At 44.8% G+C, this 17,500-nt stretch overlaps 1 protein-coding gene across 1 annotated transcript in view; it reads left to right on the forward strand.

Annotated features, from left to right (window-relative positions):
- The window catches only part of LOC134462238 (potassium voltage-gated channel subfamily KQT member 2), a 113,577-nt gene that overhangs the window by 37,011 nt on the left and 59,066 nt on the right, over positions 1 to 17,500 (forward strand). Inside the window, exons 2-4 of the mRNA XM_063215163.1 lie at positions 4,975 to 5,065; positions 7,236 to 7,362; positions 11,274 to 11,449. Coding sequence (XP_063071233.1) covers positions 4,975 to 5,065; positions 7,236 to 7,362; positions 11,274 to 11,449 — 394 coding nt within the window. The remainder of the gene's footprint in view (positions 1 to 4,974; positions 5,066 to 7,235; positions 7,363 to 11,273; positions 11,450 to 17,500) is intronic.

The raw sequence follows: 17,500 nt of genomic DNA on the forward strand, positions 1-17,500 counted from the left end.
CATTCTCATCCTCCACCCCATCCATGCTCAACCCCACCCCCACCCCCATCACCATCGAAGCCTGCATCCCAGACCACAGCTCCGTGGGGAGTTGAAGCCAGCCAATAATACGTATACATAGAGGAAGCCTTTCCCGTGTTTCCACATTACCCTGCTTGCCAAGCGTCATTGGCCGCGGAGAGAGAGAGAAAGAGAGGCCGGAGGAGTGTCCAAGTGGAGTATTTGTCCAGGGCCCTGAGAGGTCTTGGCTTGACATATTGACCAATGTCTTCTGTTCACAATCAATCTGCTATAATAAGATGCTGGAGCAGGAGCTGATCTGCTCTCTTGTAGTGTTCTGCTCCTTTATGTCACCCAAGAAAGTGCTGTGTCCAGACAGGACAGGCCAATAGGGGTGGGGGGAGATGGTGATTCTGCTGCACATTCTACCTTTAACAGTACAGCAAAGAAAACAAAACAGAGCAAAACATACCGTACTGTCACTGTCAGGAAGCATTCACACATGCATGCATGCACACACGCACACACGCAAAACACACACACACACACACACACACACACGCACACACGCACACACACACACGCACGCACACACGCACGCACACACACACACACACACACACGCACACACGCACACACACACACGCACGCACACACGCACGCACACACACACACACACACACACACACACACACACACACACACACACACACACACACACACACACACACACACACACACACCCTCTCTACCAGCCCATTGTGAACTTCACATGGGGAGCAAATACATAATAAGGATCATTTAAGGAGGGGGAGACAGCAGTGTCTAACTGGTTCATGACGTGACATCGGTTATACAACCGTACTTTTGTAAGCGGACTCATTGGAGAGAGTGAAGGTCCTGAAAGATGAGAAGCAAAGACAAGACAAGCCTGGCCATCGAATGAGGTCCTAGCCTGGTCTGCTCTGTGATGTCCAGGGGCCCTGGAAGACTGCGGCGGCAGCAATCTTTTTGATGCCTTGGCGCTTTTACTCTGCGCGTGCAGCCCTCCCTTCATCAGTGACTGGATTGAGAGAGTGCGAGTGAGAGAGGGAGACATGACAGTTCAGACTCACAGAGAGAGAGAGAGAGAGAGAGAGAGAGAGAGAGAGAGAGAGAGAGAGAGAGAGAGAGAGAGAGAGAGAGAGAGAGAGAGAGAGAGAGACAGAAAGGGAGACTTGGAGACTTGATGGCTCACTCAGAAAGAGAGAGAGAGAGAGAGAGAGAGAGAAACAAAGAGACTTGACAGCTCACTGAGAGAGAGAGAGATAGAGGGAGAGAGAGAGAGAGAAAGAGAGAGATAGAGGGAGAGGCAGAGGGAGAGAGAGACTTGATGGCTCATACTTAGACATCTCAGTCTCACTCTGACTCTGGGCTGCTCTCAGTTCAGTCAAGTGTCTGCTGTGAGATACAGTACCTCGTTTTGACAGAGCCACTTCACTGCCAGGATGGGATGAGCCTCACAAAAGCCTGGCAGATAATGGCTGCCTAATAGGCATTCACACTAATAGGCTGCCTCATTCAACTAAAGATTTGGGGAAAATGTACACACACACACACACACAGTCGCACGCACACATACTCGCATGCACGCACACACGCACGCAAGCACGCACGCACGCACACACGCACACACACACACAGAGACAGTAGGACTTTGTAACCAGACATTAGCATTGACTTTCCAAGGGGAGGAAATAAATCTGAAGTAGGAAGTTTCAGTTTATTGTCGAATGCTGCTTTCCAAATACACTGACAGCCTTATTTGAATAGGCCTATTGTACACTGATCTAGACATGGGGATATGTTATCGCACGAAAACTGCATTGCTGACCTCAGTTCTTTGATAAAACATCTTAACTTTAAATAAAACCACAAGCATCGTGAAAGCAGGCAGTTTTTTTTTTCTTCTTTGTTTGCGTAATCGTTATAGGCGACACTGTCTACTCAAATGTGAACCAATGCAATCAAGCGTAACTGCTGACCAGGCAACAACCTTCTTAGCCATGTATTCTTTGAGGTATTTAGCGCCAAAGCCAGTGTCACAATGGGCGTGCGGTGCTGCTATATGGGGCTTCTAATTTTGGGTCCCCTATTTGCCACGTTAACAATGCGAGTGTTGCACTGCAGTGTTCCAGCCGTCACTGTGAGTCAGCGAGCGAGGGTTGGGAATGCTGGTGGCATTGTGTTGGGTTAGGCCACTTCTCAATGTGCTAGCCCACCACATAAGCTTGCTTGTGCTCACGAAGCAAAGGAAGCCTTTGTCAAGTGCATTTTTCGGCTATATCCATCTGACGGGCCCTTGCATTAAGTTACTTCTCCTAAGAAAGTCTGAATTGCTTTTTTTCAGGTACCAGTTCCTTTTTGTAAGACTGTCTGTCGTTCAAAAGAGGTTCATGTTTGTGCTAGTGGAAGTTAATCAGCGTGCTTCATCAGGCCGACAACAGATATCGTAACAAACGGATTATAGCACCATCCGCCAACGCAGCCACATCATCGTGCCTCAGGTGTTTGTTTTGTAGCTCTGAAGGCCTATCCTGGTTGTGTCAAGTCAGATGACACACTTGCGTCAGCGGCGCAGTTCGATTTTCTTGCTGACTGCACTGGGCTGTCAGAGGTGTCAGAGGCATTAGCCAATGCTACGCTGCACTGCAGGGCGATAATTCACTCCTCATAGTAGCTGTCAGGCCAAACTGTCCACTTACATCTGTCCAGTAAAGTCAACACTGATCTTCTGTATAGTTTTCTTTGGTAATTTTGTTTCTATTAACCTTGTGAATTAGTAACACTTAATAAACAGCGCAGTAGTTCCTGTCATGTTTGGTCACACATGTTGGCCACAGTCTGACCTTATAACTTTACACAGTGTAAGATTCCCCTTTATCTCTTGTCAACCTTGGCCATTTTCGAAGAGAATTTGAGGGAACGAAAGGAAAGGAGATCTTACACTGTTTAACTTAGGGGTGTGCAATAAAATTGTCACGACAATGTATTGTGATACTTATTTTCACGATATACTGCATTGATTCATGACAATTGATTAGTTTAGTAACCTAAATAAAATAAAATGTGTCACTGGTGCATTTTGTTCAATAGACAGTAGGTAATATTTCTGTTGTGGTGGAAGCTCTTACTCAGATGCTAAAATGCTTAAATAAAATGAATTGACTGATGAATGCTACACCACAACTGACAAGTAAGCTGTATTTTCATACATGTACTGAAGTAAACGTCGCAATCCATCGCAATAGTAGGCCTACATGAATCGCAGTGCATCATGATAGAATCGCATCATGGTATGTGTATCGTGATGCTTATTGAATCGTGAACCCTTTGCCAATACCCACCCCTAAACTTCAACATTACCTCAAGAACAGATTCCCATATACGTACCTATGGTGTAATGTGCTCTCATGTAACAAACAACCTATGAAGGTTTATGCTACAGAGCCACCACAGACAATTCGGTGATCGACAATATATGAAAAGAGCACAGCACAGATGAAAATACAACACAACAAATACATGGAAAAGAGAAGATGAAAAGACAAGGCTGAAAGTCCCCAAGACACACAGCACTGCATTAGTTTAGCCTGGGCTGACTGGGTAGAGTACATAGGATGGCGTCGCCAGGCTAGCATTAGTCTGCACAGGTCTGGCGAGAGCCAGGCTAACACCGAATTGCCTCAAAACTGCAACAACCACAAAAACGTGCAAAAGGATATTTCCTCGGTGTCAGGTTGACAGTGTGATTTTTCCACGTTGGTGAATGTATGGCACATTTGTCTATCCCGTGTACTATTACTCCGTACATTGCACAGTAGTTCCCCCACCACCACCACTACTACCGCCCCAACGTCCCCACCACCCTGTAAAGCTGCTGGAAAACGATGATATCTCTGTCAATATGCTGCCGCGCAAGATATTTCCTTGGTGTCGGGTTGACAGTGAGATTTTCCACGTTGGTGAATGTATGGCACATTTGTCTATACTGTACTATTATTCAGTACCTTGCACAGTAGTTTCCTCACCACCACCACTACACCCCCCATCACCCCCACCCCCACCCCACCCTGTAAAGCTGCTGGAAAACGATGATATCTCTGTCAATATGCTGTCCCCCTCTCCTGTCTGGGTCTACTCTCCATGGCTGATCTATGGCTCCCAGGCCCACGGTCTCTATCTCCATTAGGGCCAGGACTGATACCCCTGCCGTGGATCGGATGGCTAAGCTAAGCCCTGGACCGAGTTGAGTTTCACGCCAGCTCAGCACTTTCTGCAGGAATCTTATTGAATCTGCGAGGAAACCGTTTAAATCCCCTGCAGACCTCTTGCTGTGAAGAACAGACCCTTCATCCCCCGCCCCCTAAAAAAGGGAAAAAGGGATAGATAGAGAGAGAGGAAAAAAACTCTCTCAATGTCTTAATAATGACATTACGAGACCTTGAAACGTATAGACTTTTATGTGGTCGTAATATTGACAGAGGCACTAAAGCTTGTCCTTCAGTTCTCTGTGGCAGAGGGGGCTCATTATCAGCTAAACCACTGCATAACCCCACCCCCCTCCCCCCCTCCACACACACACACACACACACACACACACACACACACACACACACACACACACACACACACACACACACACACACACACACACACACACACACACACACAGTTGAAATAAGGAGATAACGTTTCTGACCACGCACCTGTATTCTAATGCACCGTTTAGTAATCACATCTCAGAGTCTACCTTATCCATTGCTTTTCATTTAACACTATGGTGTTGCCCTTAATGTACTGTATGTTTTATTGATTTCTGTGGTGGAAATCTTATCTATGGCCTTTTTTTCTTTTCTCTTCTCTTCTCTTCTCTTCTCTTCTCTTCTCTTCTCTTCTCTTCTCTTCTCTTCTCTTCTCTTCTCTTCTCTTCAGCTTCCTGCTGGTGTTCTCCTGCCTGGTCCTCTCGGTCTTCTCCACCATCAAGGAATACGAGAAGAGCTCAGAGGACGCTCTCTACATACTGGTACGTTGAGTTTCTCCATACTGCAATATGAATATGCACTATACTATACTATACTATACTATACTATACTATACTATACTATACCAGCACTATACTATACTATACTATACTATACTATACTATACTATACTATACTATACTATATGGTTGTGACGTCATCTGTCGAATGCTCCATTCATTTCAACTGGGCTCCCCAACGTTCGGACGTCTGTTATTTTTCGATAACGGACGGGTTGGTCTATAACAGACCGCTGTCAATGGCAACAAGACTTTCACTGCTAAAGCGACTTTTCAACAAGACTCTAATCAGCTGCTGTGATAGACAGCACCCGTTGTCCTGGCTACCGCTGTCATTGGCAACAAGACGTTCACTGCTAAAGCCACTGGCTTGTATACAAGTCAGTGGCTAAAGCGAATGTTTCATATCACTCCGCAGGGGGTCCGGTCTTTTGTCACTCTAATCAGCTGCTGTGATAGACAACACCTGTTGTCCTGGCTAGCCTATCTAGCTGTTGCCTAGCGGTGTTCCACAACGGCTCTGTTTTGTTTTGCGCAGCAACAATCTTAACATTAAATAGGTCTAAAGAAATGTCCCCGCATGTGTGAATCATTTAAGTATATCCATATAATAAGCGGGTTAACTTTCGGCGAGTCGGTCGCTTTGTGGAATAGCAGCACTTCAGAGAGAACAAGACCCCTCCGCTCCGCGTCGGGGTCTAAAGATTCTCTCTGTCGTGCTGCTATTCCACGGTAGCGACCTTCTCGCCGAACGTTAACCCTTACATAATATACTATACCAGCACTATACTATACTATACTATACTAGTAGTACTATAGGCAGACTATACTATAGGATACTACTACAGTAAGAAAGCAACACACAAAGGAAGGGGGAAGAAAAAAATGTGTACACAGTAAAAAAAAATGCAGTGTTAATTCATCACATAGAGAGTAGTATGGGACCAAGTACACTGTAGAAGATGTTTCTGTAAAATTGACTCTCTAAGTTAGTGGTTCTCAACCTTTTTCCCTCCTGGATCTCATCCTAAAACCGTCCCAATGCCCCCTTGACCTCATCATAAGCCTGCCGATGCCTCGCTTAGTATTACTGTAAAAAATAAAATAGACTAATGTACCTCAATAGCAACTAAGCACCGCCCCATCTCAATTGTATCCATCTCAACGCCCCCCTAGGGCTCCCCAATGCCCCATGGGGGGCTGTATCGCCCCCGTTGAGAAACAGCACTCTAAGTGTTGAAATAGCGCTGAGATTTTCCTCTGTGTACCTGCTTTGAGCTCGCTGACTGAACTGAAGCTGTTGCGTTTGGTTTGACGGTTCTTGCTCATGAAGCTCATGCTCTCTGCAATATGAGACTCTCCTTCGCTGCGCTGCGGCGGTATCATTTTGATCTGCAGCTCTGTCGGGCTCCCTGCCGCTCTTACAGAAGACCCCTAATGTATTAAATGATGGACACAGTGGCAGCTGTCAGGGCCCTCGGCCCCAATTCCTGACAAAAAGCCAGTTTTGCACACAGTGGGGGGAGATGTGCTAGATCATTTGTTACTGTACTGTGCCGTGAGTGCAAATGTTGAAGCTCCAAAATGTTAATTCTTTATACCAACATGATGGCATTTGCTACTGCACGCTACTAAAACGATTTTACTTAGCATTTTTTACATAATCTAATGATAACATGCACAGAGTATATTGTATGTGTATATCTTTACGTCTAAATCACGGATGGGCAACTGGAGGCCCGGGGGCCACATGCGGCCCGCCTCCTCACTCAATGCGGCCTGTAGATAAAACAGTAGGCCTAATAAAAAAAATAATGACCATATATATTTTTTAAGGACTACTGAATCAATCTGTTGTAATTATACTGTTGGTCAATAGAGTATTGAGTATAGAGTATTCTATTCCTTCCAAACAATATGGGCAGTCAGTGAGCAACCAACTGCACCTCCAACTCTACGAATTGGAGTGAGATCTGTCGATGAAAAAACGTGGCCCTCCTCATCATAAAAGTTGCCCATCCCTGGTCTAAATATATGAATATCCATCCTTACGCAATAATGTGATGTAGCTTAGTAGGTATGTATTACAACATACACTAATGTGTAATGTGATTTATTATCTTTATTTCCTATTTGTATCATGTGTTCCTAGGAAATTGTGACCATCGTTGTCTTTGGCGTGGAGTACATCGTCAGGATCTGGTCGGCGGGATGCTGCTGCAGATACAGAGGATGGAAGGGAAGGCTCAAATTCGCCCGCAAGCCTTTTTGTGTCATCGGTGAGTCTCTCAGCCCTTGCCTGGTTAACACCAGTCGATCTCAAAAGTGAAAAATACTGTAGTCTGGAGGCTCTCTATGCAATATATTGTTGTAAAGGTGTGGTTTACGATTGCCCGTGGCCATTTATTGGTTGTTACGAGTGTGTCATTTGGCATCTACGTAGCCCGTAGCCAATCGTGTCATTTGTACCCAGTGGTGTAGTCTACGTAGAACGCGGGTATATGGAGTACACCCATTTCTAAATTTCAGGGATTTCAGTATACCCTCTTAAAATGGATTGATCCATTATTTTGAATAGCACAGATATATACAGTATACCCACTTCAAAAAATGTTCAAATATACAGTATACCCACCATAAAAAAGTAGACTACACCACTGCTTGTACCTATTCAAACAAACTGCAGTCATCGCCTCTGCACCCCTTCCCGCTCTCTGATTAGAGCCCAAGATCTAGAACCCTTGCTGAGAGATAGAATCCATGTTGTATTTGGGGCTACTGGGGCTGCTGGGCCTAGTCTCCCCCATCCTGAGCATGCTATCGTCCCGCCACAATGCTCCCTAGGGATGCCATTGGCAGCTGTCCCCTTGCACGGGGTGAGGCACGAATGCAATTTCGTGCAGTGTGCAGTGAGCACTATGTGCTGTGTCACAATGGCAATGAGAGTTGGAGTTTCTGAGGTGAGCTTTTTTACTTTCACTTCTCCTCAGCACCCCTCCCTACCCTACCCTACACCCCTCCCTCACCTCAGCCCCCCTCCCTACCCTACACCCCTCCCTCACCTCAGCCCCCCTCCCTACCCTACACCCCTCCCTCACCTCAGCCCCCCTCCCTACCCTACACCCCTCCCTCACCTCAGCCCCCCTCCCTACCCTACACCCCTCCCTCACCTCAGCCCCCCTGCCTACCCTACCCTACACCCCTCCCTTCTCTGGCGCTTCTCTAATGACCGAGAGCCCTTCTGCGTCATCAGTGAGCCTGATGAGCTGGAGAGTGTGGCGTGGGGCCTCTCTGACATCACGTCCCTGTGGCACTGGACCTGGATACACTCTAGTCTATTGTACTCATTATAAAACTCCAATCCGGCTTCCCCTTTCACCCATTATGGACTCTGCTCTGCACTGTAGGCAATGACTTGCTTTTCAGTGAATCACCAACAGATGTCATTGAGAAATGGCAATTTCTGGTGAAATATCAATTTCAACCCAGTTTCCTGTACGCGATATTGCGCTCTAATCACATTTCTTTGGGAGCAATTTTCCTCTGCGTACTGTATGAGGTGCCCCCCCCCTCCATGCAGTTCCAGGGCCGGATTAAGATGGGCTGGGGGCCCTTGGCTGCAGGTTGATGGAGGACCCTGCAAAAAGAAATTTTCACAGCAAAATAGCATAACCACTAGGAACTAGGAATTAAGAACAATATATTTGCAGACAAATTTTTCAATACTGCATCCTGGAGAAACTGACGAAAGCAACAGCCGAAACGTTTGTGGAGGATGCTCAATGCTGCTATGTAAAAAATAAAAAATAGAAAGAAGAAAAGAAGAACCCGAGTGCGATCCACTTTCTCACCTTCTAAGTTATTCAGCTGGAGACGCACCACACGGAAGAGCGCGGTGTATCTGAACTACTAATAACTGCATCCTGCCACAATACTGCCCCCCACACTCCCAACCTCCCTTGGGCAAGCCGGAGGCCCCCTGGCAGGTGGGGGCCCCTAGGCTGCAGCCATACCTAGCTTGTGCGTTAATCCGGCCCTGTGCAGCGTGCCCTGCTTTCAGCCACCTTGTCTCCAGTTATTAAGCTACCAGACCGCTCGGGTCAGACTACGCCAATTGCTCCTGGTGTCTAGTGGTTTGAGTTTATTACTGCAGGCTCTGGAAATTCATCTAATCCTCCACCTATTCTCCCTCCCTCCCTCCACCTCCATCACCATCTCCCTCCCTCCCTCTCTCTCCACCTCCCTCCACCTATTCTCCATCCCTCCCTCTCTCCCTCTCTCCACCTTCATCACCATCTCCCTCCCTCCCTCTCTCCCTCCATCTTTCCAACAACATCTCCCTCTCTCCCTCCCTCTCCACCTCCCTCCACCTATTCTCCATCCCTCCCTCTCTCTCTCCACCTTCATCTCCCTCCTTCTTCCCTCTCTACACCTCCAACACCATCTCCATCCTTCCCTCCCTCTCTCCACCAACATGTCCCTCTCTCCCCTCTCTCTGCCCTCTCTCTCCACCTCCACCTCCACCTATTCTCCCTCCCTCCCTCTCTTCCCACCTCCATCTCTATCTCCCTCGCTCTTCCCTCCCTCTCTCCAACAACATCTCCCTCCCTCCCACCTTCTCTCCACCTCCGTCCACCTATTCTCTCTCCCTCCCCACCTCCACCTCCATCTCCCTCCCTCTCTCCCTCCACCCTTTCTCCCTGCCAGTCCCTCCACCCCTGCCTGCTCTGCTCTGCTGCTCCACTAAAGGCCTATTAGGAGCTCCATGCCTATTCATTAGTGTGGCCTGCTCCCTGATTCTGGCTGTGAAAAGAAACGCTTGACTGACTGATGACACTTTTGTTTGTCTGCCTCTGTCTCTGTCTGTCTGTCTGTCTGTCTCTGTATGTTCATCTGTCTCTGTCTGTTTTCATCTTGCTCTGTCTCTCTGTGTGTCTACCTGCCTGCCTGCCTTTCTCTGTCTGCTTGATCAACTGTTTGTCTTTCTGTCTGTTTGTCTCTGCTCATCTCCCTCTGTCTGTCTGTATTTGTCTCTGTATGCTGGTCCTCTTACGCTGTCTGTCTGTGTGTCTGTGTGTGCACCTTTCTCTGTCTCTCAGCATGCTGGTCTATCACTGTCTGTCTGCCTATCATCTGTCTGCCCATCTGTCTCTGCCTTTTTATCTACTTTTCTCTCTGTCTCTGTCGGCTTGATCAACTCTGACTGCCTGTCTCTGTCTCGACCTGTCTCTACCTGTCTCTGTCTGCCTTCTACGGTGTCTGTTTACCTTTCTCTGTCTGTTTGCCTGCCTCTACCTGTCTGCCTGCAGACATCATGCTTGTTTTCTCTCCTGTGCCTGTCTGTCTGCCTGTCTTAGTATCTGCCTGTCTTTCTATCTGTTTTTTTCCACCTCATTCTGTCTGCCTGTCAGGGGCGCTTCTAGACATTACATTACATTATTACATTAGCATTTAGCAGACGCCTTTAGCCAAAGCGACTTACAAGGAGAAATTTAAACAAGAACAGGGTAAGGCACAGTGTACAGTTGCAACAGGGGCCAGAGTGGGCCAGGGTCCCTGTAGATTTCCTCCTGGCCCCTGTTGTGGCCCCTGTGCTGAACAGCCAATGGCTTAAAATATCATTTCCTCACCGTGACATGATATTCATTTTTTATATTATATATTCATTGAAATATATTAAAAAATATCTCTTTGCCAATTTATGTGCCTCCCTGAAAAAACAGTGGCCCCACCGATTTTGGTGTACTCTAGAGATCATCTCATGCTGCCAGTCTGCCCCTCTTTCTGTCTGTCTGCCTAGAGGCATCATGGTCCTGATCTGTCTCTGTCTGTCTGTCTGTCTGTCTCTATGCCTCTCTGTTCCTCTACCTCTGCCCGTCTTTCTCTATCAGTCTCTGCCTACCTATGTCTCTCTGTATTCATTTGCCAGTACCTGTCTGTCTGTCTGTCTGTCTGTCTGTCTGTCTGTCTGTCTGTCTGTCTGTCTGTCTGTCTGTCTGTCTATTATTTTACCTTTCTCTCTGTCTCTTTCTACTATGTTTGTCTTTGTCTTCCTTTCTGTCCCTCCGTCTACTTGTCTCTGTCTCGACCTGTCTCTATCTGACGTTGTAAGCGTTTATCTTTCTCTCTGCCCGTCTGACTCTGTCTTGCCTATCTGACGCTACCTGTCTGTACCTGCCTTCCCTTGCAGACATCATGGTGCTGATCGCCTCCATCTCGGTGCTGGCGGCGGGCACGCAGGGGAACGTCTTCGCCACCTCGGCCATCAGGAGTCTCCGATTCCTGCAGATCCTGCGCATGATCCGCATGGACCGGCGCGGAGGCACCTGGAAGTTACTGGGATCCGTCGTCTATGCCCACAGCAAGGTACACAGTGCAGGGGTGTTACTATTCAGGAGTATATGTATTTAACTCCAGATATGTATAACTCCAGAAAAGTATATAACGCTTAGATTATTTACAGCACCATGAAACTACTCTAAAGCGGCGTACACACACAAAACTAGCTTTTCGCTTGCTCGCCTACTCTTTCATGGAACGTTCGCTGAAAGTTCCCGCGGCTTTAACTACCAATGAACAGGCGAGAAGTACCGAACTCTGCATTCCAATTGGTTACTCGCTTACTCACCTCGCTCGAAGATAAAATATTTTAAATTCAGGATCCGCCCCCATTGCATCACTTGTACAGTACTCGCCTACTCGCCTGCTAGTCTCACTGAAACACATTGACATTGTATTGACTTCATTCGCTGAGCGAGTAACTACTAACCCCAACTCCGATGAAGTTGGGACGTTTGGTAAACAGTGAATAAAATCAAAATGCTATCATTTTCAAAACATTCAATCTATTCATTAGATGGAGAATAGTGAAAAGACAACATATTAAGTGTTAAAACCGAGAAAAAATATTGTTTTGGGGGACATATGTACTCATTTCTAATTTGATAAATCCAACACGTCTCAAAAGAGTTGGGACGGGGATCAGTGAAATTTAGTAAACATCCAAATAAGATAAAACAACAAAGAAGAACATTTCAAAATGAATTGTACTGACGGACAATATAGGTGTCCAGGTATAAGATCATCACAGAGAGGCTGAGTCACTCAGAATTAAAGATGCAAAGGGAATAATTACCATAGTTATTACATACATTTTTGAATTCCCTTTGATTTACCACGATTGAGTGTATATAAGACATATTTTTGTTAATAAAATCATTGTATAGGTTCATGACATCATGAAATATATATTGGCTATAGTCTCACTCTAATTCCTGGAGTGCTAGAGCTATTGAAAATTGACCATATTAAGAATGCTTAATGCATGAAAATGACACAGGGGTTTAACATTCTCCTAAGCACCTGAGCTCACTTGAAATAGACCCAGAAGACATGGGAAACTGTCCTTTGCTTACAGAAGTCAGCAGAAGTTGTAGAAGTCCATTCTTTTTGACAATAATAGAGCATTGCACATCCTGTGCTACAGTGAAAATGGACCATCCAACTTGTGTTAGTGCTAGCTTCAAAAGTCAGCCTCCATGATGGCATGCGGATGCAGTAGTGCATTGGTTAAGATGTTCTCACTCATCTGTAGAGTTAAATACAGTGCTGAATGGTATAAATGGGTTTTAAACAGCATGAAAAGCCACTCATGCATTATATTTTGAAGGGAGATCTTCGATTACTGCCACATAGTAAGGTCAAATTGCATTCTCTACTATGTTTTAACAGTTTGGCTCCATCATAAGGACCAGCATGTGATAAAATGGTGGGTTTTTGGTCAAGACCTGTCACACTGTAAGCACTACAGAAAGGAAAACATTGCAAAACATGACAAGGAATACACCCACCATTTAAGCTGGTGAAATCATGTCCAAGATAGGAATTAACACTGTTTTTTTATATAAAATCATCTCATCGGTTAATGTATTTAACTGTTAAGTGTTGTCTTTTGTTTTGTTTTTAGTCTTCCTCGACATTTGCTGCCATTTATTGTCCCCGTCCCAACTCTTTTGAGACGTGTTGGATTTCTCAAATTAGAAATGAGTACATATGTCCCCCAAAACAATATTTTTTCTCGGTTTTAACACTTAATATGTTGTCTTTTCACTATTCTCCATCTAATGAATAGATTGAGTGTTTTGAAAATGATAGCATTTTGATTTTATTCACTGTTTACCAAACGTCCCAACTTCATCTGAGTTGGGGTTTGTAGCAGCGACGTGTGTGTACGGCCCTTAACTCTAACCTTGGAGTCAAAGTGGAAAGATTTGCAGATGGCCTTAATTTTAACTCTACAGCAAGACTATTGCCCATTACTTTACCCGCAGCGACACACAGCACAGTTAGTTAACACCCAACAACAAGGCAATGCGCTCAAGCAGACTCAAGTGTTGTGTAAAAAGACATCATGCACAATCAGCACCATGGACAGCTCAAGGACCTTCTAGGACAGTGGTCTGCAACCAGCGGATGGCGGTCCGGATCCGGACCCAAATGCCATCCCATCCAGACCAAGAATAAATCGTTAATATGTTTTTATTTATGACGGGAGAATTGTTTTTTTAAGCGGAGCAGTTTTTCCCTATTTGACACAACCGGGCTTTTATTTTGACGGACCGTTCACAGTGCGTGCTGTTACTGTGACAAACATCAGTCATTTTAACCAATCAAGTCTTAGATCAACATCTGGCACCGCCTCTCACTTGCAACACTGCTGAGTCCCGAGTCTGACCAGCAGTGCACTGCTGAAGAGGTGCCGATCGAGCAGAGAAAAGTAGGATCTTCTCTCAAATGAAAGTAAGCAGCGGCAACGCTGAGAACCAAGAGTTGGTTGCTGAATAAACAGAAAGTAATGCGTGCCACTCTGTCAGACAAACATTTCCAAACCAGTTCACCACGTATGCTCCGAAAACAATGCATTTACATCGCGCTCTTATGAAGAAAAGTTTCGTGTGTAAGTTGACTGACACTAACTGGATGAATGAAAATCTCCGCCAGCAAACACATGTGTCTTAAACCATGGGTGGGTTTTTGGGGCGAGGGGCAATGCCGTATTTTAGCAGATAGGATAGTTGGGAATGCAAACTAGCTCTCGCCAGGTATGCATCTCGCTCAGCTTCGCGAGCTGCACTGAAAATTCCGAAATCAACAGACGCAAAATTATCTGCTTCCCTTTCCCCTTGTGCGCGTGTGTATGACTCCTCAAGAGAAATTAAAATCACAGCCGGTTTACATAACGTTAGAAACTCTGTGAAAAGGCTGAGCCTACAACAGTAACAACTGTAGCTAGCTATTATAGTTAATAAACACATTCCCATGCCTTTGGGGATTTAAAACTTTTTTAAACTGCGGAGCTGGAGAGCAGAAGTTCTGGCCAGAAGCAGTTTCATCCTGAAGTAGCTATCCGTAGGCTACCATAGTTTGCTTTGATGTCTATTGCCTACTAAAAATTTTAGGGGGAATTGAAAATGTAGAAGAGATACAGAAATATCAAAAGTTGTTCCATGTTGCCCACCCTATAATGAAATTGCTTACTCCAACACCACTAACTCATCACTAATTCCTGCATTAATGCTTCTCAGCTGTTTATGTCCTATTTTGCTTTGGGTGAAATCTTGACAGTCTTGCAATGTGAGCCAGACACAGGAGTAATATTGTGGAATATTAACAAATGTAGACATACCATGCAGCAGCCTTGTGTGATGATGAGGTAACCTGCTGCATATTGAAACAAAACAGGAGATTTACTGTGTGTGTGTGTGTGTGTGTGTGTGTGTGTGTGTGTGTGTGTGTGTGTGTGTGTGTGTGTGTGTGTGTGTGTGTGTGTGTGTGTGTGTGTGTGTGTGTGTGTGTGTGTGTGTGTGTGCACACGTACACGCATGGGCGCGCTGCATTATTTATACCCCTCCGGACCTTTTACTGGTAGGATCTGGGAAAACTGGACCTCGGTGACTTTTACTTGAAGACCCGTGTTCTAGGGGCTAATGCCTTGTAGGCAAGAAAGAGTTAAACAGTAACACTTTAGAATAGGGTCCATATTTTTGGCACTAAATACTACATGCATAATTACTGTCTGCATGAGTGACTTATAGGACCTCTGTCAAGGGCCTACTAGGACCTTATCACGATAATATCAATAATGAAAGCACTAGGTTACTGCGCTGGCGACCCCAGTTCGATTCCGGCCAGGGTCATTTGCCAATCCTTCCCCCGTCTCTCTCTCCCCACTCATTTCCCGTCGCTCTCTCACTATCCTGTCACACATACAGGCACAAAAGCCCTAAAAATATCTATAAAAAAATAAAATAAAAGCCTTATTGGCAGTGAACGAGAAATTTGTGAATACACGGCTGGGAAATAATTGTTTTTTCCGTAACACTTCATTTTAGGGATACATCTATTAGCACTAATACATACAATGGTAATGCCTGCATAAGTAACTTGTAAGGCATGTACTAAGCAAACGCTAAGGCCTACTAGGTCCTTACTAAGGTTAAATTGGTAATAAATCCCTTATTGTGCATGAACAAGACATTTGCAAATACATGCCTAACAAATGTTTGATTTTGCTTTGCACATGCCTTACAAGTTACTTATACAGGCGCATTGTATGTATTAGTCCCAATAGATGTATCCCTACAATAAAGTGTTACCGTTTTTTTCTTCTCTCCCTATTACATTATTTCTCAATTGGTTTTGTACATTTCTCGAATCTCTCTCGCAATTTGCAAAACATAATATTCATTCTCAAAACAGCTTTAACAAATGGCAAAACACGGTGGATAACCTGCAAAACCAAGTCTCTTGCTCAAAACCCTTATTTGTCTTTCAAAACCAAGTTTTTTGTGTCAATGAACGTATCAGCGCCAGCAGAATGGTTAGTCATTGTGTCATAGTGTATGGACAAGCTAGTCAAATCAATTTCTCATGTTGTCAATTGAATAGTACACTCTTGAGGATCTTTTCTGAAGCGGAATGTTGTTTAGATTGGATGGGAAATGTTGTAAATTCGGTTTTATATTACATCTATCAGATAAGATTAAATGAGATAGCTTCATGCATTCAGTGACAAAGCTTTTTGAGTGATATGACAAAATCAATTGATAATGTACGAAATTACTGAGAATTGTACACAGCCATGGCATGGTGGACGAGAGCATTTGCTATATGCCGAAAACAATGAGAAACTGATTTGACCATGTGCACATGTAACACCAGGAAGTCACAATTGAACAAAGACTTTTGAGAATCATTATTCTGTTATGAGAAATATACAAAACCAATTGACAAAAACTGTAAAACCTAATTATCTCACCCTCCGAAGCACATAAAAACATGAAATAAGTTGCCTTTTTAAGCTTGAACCTTCATTTTGCACTAGAATGTGTTCATTCAGCTTTAACATACCCACAATTTTAATAAAACAACTCAAATCTCAAGAACCTTAATGCAGCGTATACGCTCCAGGACACAATGGGTTAAAGTAACAGGCACTTTTACCCAAAGTAGAGCACTGAAATAGATTTAGCAGACGTGTGCACCCACAACGACTTACATTTACAGTTTGTTGTCTACATGCAATGTAAACTACCACAACCAGGGACCAGCGTCATTTCTGCGTAACATTACATAACATTACATATTGGACGCTTATAGGTAGTTACGTATATAGACTCAAGGCACAAGGCACAAGGCACAAGGCACAGCCTCTGGAGCAATGTGGAGCTAGACGCTTTACTCAAGGGCACTCTAGCTGTTCTGACTGGTCTATAGGACTTGAATCAAATGTTCAACTATCCTATCCCAGGGCTCTATAACCATTAGACCATAGCTAATGCTTGATTTAATTGGGAGGAATTAAGCAATGCCAAGGGGTGCAAGTCCGTTGAGATCCATGGAGGAGAGTTTCTTGGGGGGTTAGAGTGGCACAATAATTGGATCTTTTCGAGAGCCTAGTCATTCCTCTGAGCTGGCCTCTGAAAGCAAGGTAAAAGCATTGGCCTTGTTCTCTGAAAAGTTCCTTGATTGAGGAGCAAAGAAATTCCCAAGCACTGCTTTACAGCAACTCATGAAAGAATTTGCCTCGCAGCCTTCACTGTGTAATAAATCATGCACTTTGACTGGGAAGCAAGCCACCAATTACTGTGTAAAAAAACCCTGTTTGTTTCAGATCTTTCGCAAAACAGCAACACAGAGCGACACTGCCCTAACGCTAAAAGCTAACTTTGCAGTTCAATAGAATGTTCTTAGTTCAATAGAATGTTGGATGTTGAAGTCAGCACAAAGCAGCAGGAAGCATCTATCCCAAAAGGAGGCACCTTCAAAGGTAGCATCTTATCCTTTATTCCATTCAAACTGCTTAGATGCCTTACTGTCACCCAATGCTGTCTTAAAAGTCAGCTTTTTTTCGTCTCA

The sequence above is a fragment of the Engraulis encrasicolus genome, chromosome 14 (genome assembly GCF_034702125.1).
Source record: "Engraulis encrasicolus isolate BLACKSEA-1 chromosome 14, IST_EnEncr_1.0, whole genome shotgun sequence".
Taxonomy (NCBI): domain Eukaryota; kingdom Metazoa; phylum Chordata; class Actinopteri; order Clupeiformes; family Engraulidae; genus Engraulis; species Engraulis encrasicolus.